The 8,781-nt window shown below is 35.6% G+C and overlaps 1 protein-coding gene across 5 annotated transcripts in view; it reads right to left on the bottom strand.

Annotated features, from left to right (window-relative positions):
• Window positions 1–558: 558 nt before the first annotated feature.
• The window catches only part of CYRIB (CYFIP related Rac1 interactor B), a 51,829-nt gene continuing 43,606 nt past the window's right edge, over window positions 559–8,781 (bottom strand). For all 5 annotated transcript variants that reach the window (XM_033005726.2, XM_042785810.1, XM_042785812.1 and 2 more), the window contains 7 exons: window positions 8,335–8,471; window positions 7,627–7,704; window positions 7,412–7,528; window positions 6,259–6,338; window positions 4,971–5,097; window positions 4,088–4,158; window positions 559–1,353 (listed from right to left, as the gene is read on the bottom strand). In XM_033005726.2, coding sequence (XP_032861617.1) covers window positions 1,290–1,353; window positions 4,088–4,158; window positions 4,971–5,097; window positions 6,259–6,338; window positions 7,412–7,528; window positions 7,627–7,704; window positions 8,335–8,471 — 674 coding nt within the window. In that variant the 3' untranslated portion in view covers window positions 559–1,289. The remainder of the gene's footprint in view (window positions 1,354–4,087; window positions 4,159–4,970; window positions 5,098–6,258; window positions 6,339–7,411; window positions 7,529–7,626; window positions 7,705–8,334; window positions 8,472–8,781) is intronic.

The raw sequence follows: 8,781 nt of genomic DNA, 5'->3' as shown, positions 1-8,781 counted from the left end.
TCTTCCCCTCCCCAAAACACTTTCCTCACTAACCTATCAAAGCTTAATGCTTGTTCTGGTAAAATGCTAGCCAAACAGAAAACGTTATTTACTACACTAAGATTATTCAGATTTTACACACAGTTCAAAATATCTAGATCTACATGAGTATACACCGGTGTATAAATAGAGAGGGAAGTTACTCTCCACCATTGGTACAGAAAAAAACAAACTGGCAGCCTAATTTGGAATGTCATTTCTTATGACTTTGCTGAGACATCAACATGGATGCAACCAAGATGCTGTTTTTTTCAGCAACATCCACTGGGATCTACATGGATTGAATTAATTTCTCCTCCCCAGGCGCTGTACAGATAATATTTCTGGGGACAGGGAAGCAGCACAGAGTGGAGAGCGAGAAGCCTGAAACACGCTAAGCTTAAATCAGTGGATTAGGCTAGTTACTGGTAATGAAACAGCAGAGTTTTCACTATATAAAATTTATAAATTTATTTTTTTTGTAAAAATCCAAAGAGCACGAAGACATCCCACTCAAAATACTGGTAAATCAAACCACACTTAGAAAAATGAAAGCTGATTTTATTATCTTATCCACAGCCAATCATTTGACATGAACATGCATACGTAATTTTGCTACGCACACACCACAGTTTAACGTTAGTTATTAAAGGTTAAACATACAACATACATCCTTACAAAAATGAGTCAAAATGCAAACGTAACTTTTAAACAAAACAGTTTTTACTCATTTAAAAAAACCTTTGTGTTGGGTACCATTTTGTACAAACACAGTTAATTTAAACAAATCTGCTTTTAGTTTCCTCATGGTTGCACATGAAAATAAGCTGCAATAGAAAATGAAGTCATCAAGGGATTTTTAAATAGCAGAAGTAGGCAGTCTCGCCATGCAGAAGAAGCAATATTAAATATTAGTTTTTCAAAAAAAGAAAAAAACCACAAGTTTAAAAATATTTAGTTCAAGTCACAAATCTTTCCCCAGTACAGAGAAATCCAAATGCAACGCATAATTAGCTGCCACTTAGGATGGCTATTCTGAAAAGTAGAAATACTTTCCAGAATTAATAATTTTCATTGATTTGGCACAGAAAAGAAGTCTGAGCTTACTTAAGAACAAGAAAGTGATTAAAAAAAAGGGTAAACAGGAAGAGAGAAAATAAAAAGCAAGAATGAACGAGATAGTAGTTGCAATCACTAAAAAAAAAAATCTGTGCATCTCAGTCATTGCAGAATACTGTCTGTCTACAGCAGGTGCGAATTCCAGGTAATTGTTATTGCAACATGGATTTAATTTGCTTGGAGGTAGTCTCATCATTCAAATGCTTTGTTGTGTACCTAAACACAGAAATAGAAATCAAGTTGAGAAGAGTGTATTTTAGTTTGGCTTAACAAATATGTAATTTCTTCGTTTATGGTTCATCCTGACCATAGCAGAGTAAAACCCTCAGCCACTAATCAACACCCAGCCCACAGTTACCAAATACACAAATCAGACATTCTGATCAGAAAATGTTGTTATCAGTCAGAACTATAACCCAACAGCCTTGCACCAAAGGGAGTTAAAAATAAGCCTCAGCTGGCTTTTGCATTTATAGGCCATTTCATAGTAAACTCACATTACCACTTGTGATAGGCCATTACCAGTAAGAGGAAGTCCAAGTCTCTGTCTATAGGAAACATCTTCAAATAAAACAGCTTCAGAAACTTTTCTTCAAAACTTCCAGTGATCAAACCTTTCTAAGATCCCTCAATGAGAATGGATTTCATTGCTTTTCAACCTAATTTCCTGTTTAATCAAATAACTGTGCTGCTAAAACTATAGAGTATACACATATATTTATTCCATCCCCTTTCCCCTTCAAAATTCTCTAGGACATCAGCACATGTTTAAATCACTACAAAAAATTAATCATCTCTTATTTTAAAATGAAGTACTGTATATCCTCAATACTAAGTTCCTTGTATGATTTACTTCCCTGATCTTCCTTCCCTAACTGTAATCTAAAAGCAAGTAAAAACTTATTCTGTAATTTAAATTTAGTATGTTAAATTAGCATTTTTGTTGTTATCCACAACTGCAGTGATATTTTAGTTGTTCACTTGAATATACAATGACTTTTTGTTTTAGAAACTAATATAAATAGATTTCAGTACTTTTTGGAAATTTATACTTTCCACAAACAAGAGGCCTAAGGTTTTCTAAAACCCTGAAAAGTTATTGTACTTGGTATTCTGCCCATGTGAAAATGCTAAACAAGATTATAATACTTATATGAATTTCAAATTATGAACCGCTGATCTCCCTCCAAAATCCATACCACTTTCCATTTGCCTTTAAGACACATTATCTATCCCTTGAGAAAACAGAACAACTTCTAACACTCCTCCAGAATGAAAGACTTAGATTTAGTCTTAATTTCTCATGACATCATCTAGAAGCTGCTTTCATCACACACACAGAGCACCGCACCTCCGTGTCTCTTCCCAACAATTCCAAATTGGACTTTAAAAAGATTTAAAGATCCTACCCAAACAAGTAATTCAATGTATGAAACCAGGGCTGTTAAAGTATGCATGCATGAAATGGGTTGGTGTGGTGAAAGGTCAGCATGACAGCACAGACTGAATTCACACTAACCATAAAATAACACAAAACAGTGAGAACCTGAACTCCACTTTCCATGAATTTTAATAGTGTCAACCATGATGGGGAAAATGGGGTACCAGTAAAGATCGGTGTTCATTTGCAGCTGCAATCACAATAAATTAGTCAGAAAATAAATGCTAATATAGCATTTTCCCTTTGAAAGCTTGTGCTTTTACTGATCACCTTCTCAAAGACTGATCACATACAGGAGGTTCAGAGATGAATAACAAAATGATTTAGGCATCAAAATACTCACATGAAGACTCAAATTGAGTCCAGATTTTTTTTTTTCCTGTAGCTAATAATATGTATAAACTTTGCAAGTGAAACCACTTATAATACCAGATTATTTCACTTCTTACCACATCTTAACACAGAAAAAAGCGCAAATGAAATCAAAGGAACTTCACTACAGATAAGAAAAGCAAAGTACAACTGCATACTTTCAGGCAAGACTAACTAAAGCTTCCACATTTCAAAGTGAATGCATGCATAACAATACCCACTTACAGTTAACTGTTACCCAAGTAATATGATGCTTTTTCAAGAGGGACAAGAGTGAAGCCTTCATCTGCCTATCACATTTTGGCACTACTTGCCACTGCTCTGATGCTGGACACCCAAATGAAGAATACATTACTGACTACAGTTACAGCTTCATGACCCTAATTAACGTTTTTTAAGGTTTCTATACAGAATTATTAATTTTTCTTTACCTTTTCAATTAATGTGGCAACTTCTTGTCTTGTCTATTATATAGCAAAAACATTGAGACTCTTGCCTTAAATGCCTCCCTATAAATACTTTGTGAAAGAGGAACGATTTCTAGTTACATACCAAAAAACTGCTTTACATGTCTGAAGCTATCTGCAAAACATAAGTCACATGAAACTACACCTATATTCTACCAATAATAAATAAAATCATTAAGCCATGGTCAAACCACACACAGCTGAGGATATGGCCAATGCAAACTAACCCAGCCATTTCTTTGGTAAGCCAGCACAAGTCACAGTGCACATGCTGCGGCTGCTCATTTGCTTCCTTGGTGGTTCAGTCAGTAGATGTGAACACAGTTAACCTATAGGTAGCTTTTAGTATGACTTTGTCATCAGTTTTAATTTCAGGTACAACATCTACTCTGTCACGCTTACCTCTGCAGACTTGCTCTTAACCTGTGTGCAGTTGAAGTACGCAAAAAGTTATCTTAGAATGAACAACTGCAAGTTTATGACCTAGCTTTTAAAACACAGCAGCTACCTCAGCCATACCTGTCTCAAGGCACGTTGGAAAAGGAGCCTGCAATAACCACATTCACCTTTTACCTGTAACACTGACTGAATACTTTGCTGCTGAAGGATGTGTCCTGGACAGTTTATGAAAATCCACATGAAAATATTTCAAATAAAATAATAAGAGTACCTGAGAGCATTTAGAAGGCCTTCTACACTGTTAGGAGGCTGGTCTTTAAGAACTTTGATGCATCCTTTCATCTAGGAGTTAAAAAAAATATACAGTTTTTTTCATGTTAATACCTTCTAAGTTTACAGAATTGCTTTAAAGAAGTATTTTACTGAATAGTTTGTCAGAGAGGAAAAAAAGTAAAAATTGCAGTGACATTTTCTTGATAGTAGAAAGCAAGTAAGCTTTCAATATTACAATTTTCTATGACACAATGCCTTAGCTACTTAAAAATCTGCATATCTTTAGACAATGGAACTTTGATATCAAATTCTGCTTTACTGACCTTAAAAAAAAGGAACTGTAAACAAAGATCTTTGTTTATCATAAGCTCATTAAGAATGATTGCATACAGCCAGTGAAATAATGACAAATTCTGTAGATAATACAATGGGACAATAGTCCATCTGGAACAACCACAAAGCAGCATACAGTAACAGCATGTATTCTGTAGACTTACTATCAAACAACAGCAGAAAGTTCAAGACTTGAAGACTGGTGGATGGTGAACCTAGCTTCTTATCAGACAGCGAGGAACAAGCTAGGTGCCATTATTTCCAGTCACCCTGATCTGGGTCTTTCAACACAACCACTGTTTACAGCTATTTCAAGACACTACCTGAATTCCATCAAAACAGATTTTTCATGACCTAACAACAACATTTATGTGTCTGAAGGCCTAGTTTGTATTTCTCACTACTTACACATACGGTTTGCTAACAGCTATCGCTATCCCATTAACATCAGTCTGAAGTGTACACCTGCTACTAGAATCTGGAGGACAGAAAAGGAGTCTACAAACAATTTAGATACTCAAAAGATTATTTAGTAGCAATAAACTTACATCAATTTTTGAAGTTTTGGCAAAAGCGCCCACCGGATGCACGTGGTCATAGAGTATGATGACACCCACCATTACCCTCAGACAGAATGATACTGTTTCCTCATTTGTAAACCTGCTTCTATATTCACTGTAATTTAAAAAACACATATTATTATCTACCAAACAAAAGATAAGAGTAATCTTATTTGGGGCATTACTAGTATGTAAAGAGAAAAATCCTACTATAAATCCTCAAAGGGGAAAACAAACAAAAACTCCAAAACCCATCAACCCCACAAAGTTTTCAGAATTTTCCTTTTTCCTTTCAATAACCTGCCTACAAGCCAGACCACTGCTTAGAAAGAGTTACCTGGATATTAACAATGATTCTCCAACCTAAAATAGCACCCTGCTGCTACACCTTTTCAGATATGTGTATATTTTTTTCTTCAGGAAAAAAAAAAAAGATATTAAAAGAATACATACTAACTTTGCTTTCAATGCTTCCTACCCTTTTCCCCTGCCACACTTTAATATACATGGCAACCTAAACTTCTGACTCAGGAAAAAGATAAGGCAAAAAAAAAAAAAGTAAGTTTAATGAACAACATTTAACTACATGAATGGGACAAACCATTCCTAAAAAGGGTAACAATATAAATGTTTGGAGCTCTTAATGTGGTCCAAAACAAATGTACTGTGGTATTTGGACAGAAACGTATTTAAATAAGACATTCCTCATGCCTGTCTAATTTTACCAATGGAAAAGTAGAACTCAGAAGAAATACAAAACAAACGAAAACCTTTTTGTTCATAGTCCCAGTGCCTCTCAAATTTACAGTAGACACAACAGATTGCCTTCATGCCTAAAAGTCATCTCATAATTCCCCAGACAGGGGTGCTGTAATTCTGTTACAGCCACCACCCAAGCCAACTTGCAAGGAGGTACCATCCAACACATTGCTCAACCCCTGTTTCAGGAGGCCCTAGGCAATCATGCTCAAATAGTATATTTTCCTGAATTATACATGAGGAAACCATTTGTAAGGAGTGCCAAGAGGTTGTCTAGCTTTCACAGCCATTCTATTTTTAATTATTAATATGTTCAGAGAAGTAGACCACATGATTTGCATAGCTAGCCAAATGAGACAAGTTAGTTTTATGTCAAGGTAAACAACTAAGTAAGTAAAATGAAAAAACACTGTAGCTCCTAATTACCTCAATTATATTTCTCTGACCTTATACACCACAAGTTATGTCTTAAATGCAGAGATGATTCAGACACAATACAAGCACTGTTTATACTCACGGGGTTTCCAGCATGACTCTGCACACACTAGCCATGGTGCTTAAGCAATCTGTAGTATTCTCTATTGGTAAATTTTTATTCTGCAGAAAATAAATAGTTTCCAGTTCAATTATTGTGAAATATTATACTACAAAACCTAAACCAAATCAGTGATCTATTGGCGTGACAAGATGGAGGAATTAAAACATCAGCACAACTATGGTAAGTCAGGTAGTCTCACACTGGTTTTAAAAAGTTACAATATAGATTTGCAACTTAAAGAGCAAAGCCTACCATATGGGTTTTGCATGCTTGTTTGTAATTGAAGAAATACATGACTGATACTGTTGACTTTTGGGATGTTTTAAAGGAATCATCTAACCTGCTCTTTAAAGGCAGGAATTTCTATAGGCAAATACATGCACCTGCTGCAACTGCAAGACTTAGAATTGTTGCAGACAAGTATCTCAAATGTAATATAATTTTTCTCAAGGCATTTCAAGTGTAAAGCAGAACACAGGAAAAAAATATTAAAAGACAAATGTATCTTTGTATTAATCATGTAAAGTACAATTATTTTGTATGAAGAAATAGTGTGCATTCTCTGCAAGCAACACAAAAATCATCAAAGTTATCAGAAGACAAGCACAATACTTGTAGTGACTGGATTTTACCACTAATATTTATTTAGGTAGTTAAGGATAAATAGGGATGTGTCAAAATATTGGAATACTTTTCCAGTTCAGGTTCTTCCCCTCTTCTGCAATAATCTAAGTATACTTGACTTCACACAGCGAAACAAGCGTCTTGGGAAGGACAAAAGGAAGCTACATTTCAATTAAATTCAATCGAGCTGTTTCCCTTTTTATTTTCTGAAGCTTCTGCTCTAAACCACCACCAAAATGCAGGCAACGTATCTCTCCCTCCCTGAGGAAAGCTCCCGCTACCAAAGTTGTAATGCTCTCCATTAACTTTTTGCAACACATCCACAAGGTGGCTAGCTGAACTTCCTCTAACCTCTACTGCACCTGGGAAGGATACTTAAAGTTTCTCGAGGCTCCAAAAATCATGTTTGATTTCTAGATAACAGATTAAGACTGGTAGAAGAGTTTTGTGTTCTAAAATGATTTCTGGCCATGCAGTGCTTATCCAAGCCATAAATGTATACTCTTACCTCTGACACAAACTTCGTTGTAGCATCACTTAAGGTTTTCAACATTGGCGTCGCTTCAGCGTAAAATAAAGACATTCTGTTTGCCAACTCATTATTTACTTCATTTTCTCCCTCTGCCTATAAAACAGAAGAAAAAGATAATTTAGTTGTTCTGTACGTGACAAAGATAGGTGGTAGTATAAGATTACATTTCATCTCATCCAAAGGTTACCTACTGGGACATTGTTAATCCTCATACGGCTCAGAGTTCTTCTATAGTAGCTGAAGTCATTCTGTATAGCAGGATTTGTCATCTGTATAGATACAAAAGCAGAAGAGTTGTAAAAAACTCAATAAAAATATAAGGACAAACTTTCATTAAATATAATACCGAGAACAAGAAAATATTTAGCCTTCTAAACTAAAAAGGTCTGTGACATGCTGGGAATTGGTATGTAGAACATAAAGCTTTCTAATTAAACTCTCAGATTTTCCTGGACAATATCTAACAAAAACAAGGAGTAGTCTCCTAAGCAGGAGTTTGAAATTAGTAGGTTGGAAAAAAATGGCTTTGCTAGTTTGACTCCAGACCAGCAAATTAATATCACTTCAGCTTAGATCTCTGCACATCAGCAAGAATATAGCTGGACTATGGGTGCGCTCTTACTAAAAGCAGCAGTAGTATTATTCCAAGAGATATGCCAAACTCAGATGAAGAAACATGACTAATATGAACTGAAATATGACAAGTACCTAAAGCTAATGTGACATTTCATCTGTTTTCCAGTTTAACCCTAGGTCACGCGAACAAGCTGAGCATAGTAGATATCTGAGTATCTACTGCGTGCTCTGTTGTAGAATAGAAACCCCAGACTGCTTCAGTAAATAGACTTGCTTTCTTTTTGCTAGCCTTTGCGCTCACAAAAATTACAACAAGTTCTTACCTTGAGCTCATCAAATCGGAGTGTAAAGTGAAGAATTTCTGCAAACTGCTTAGCAAGAGCCTGCTCTCGCTCCAGGTGCTGCGTTGGTGAATATGGAGTGCTTGTCAGGGCTCCCAACAGACCTCGCAATCCTGCCTCTTAAATGAAAGGAGAATATTTTCCAATATACAATTGCACCTGCTTCTCGTATCTCTATTGACTGGTATTCTGTATGCTAGACTTAAAATACACATCTGCCAAAACACATGGTAATTAATGCTAAAGGGGCTTAATGAATTGCTCTCATGTGCCACTGTTACTGTACTTACTTACAAACTGATGTAAAGACTAGGTCTAATCAGCACTGACACAAAAAAACTTCTTGAACAGTTTTATTCAAACTTTGTCTGCAACATTTGTGTAAACCATATTTCAATAACCTGTGTTAACAGACTGCAGCCTTTAAGA

Source organism: Tyto alba, unplaced genomic scaffold (assembly GCF_018691265.1).
Source record: "Tyto alba isolate M040663 unplaced genomic scaffold, T.alba_DEE_v4.0 Super-Scaffold_9, whole genome shotgun sequence".
NCBI lineage: Eukaryota > Metazoa > Chordata > Aves > Strigiformes > Tytonidae > Tyto > Tyto alba.
Note: the sequence above shows the minus strand (reverse complement) of the source record. Positions and strands in the feature narration are given on the sequence as shown.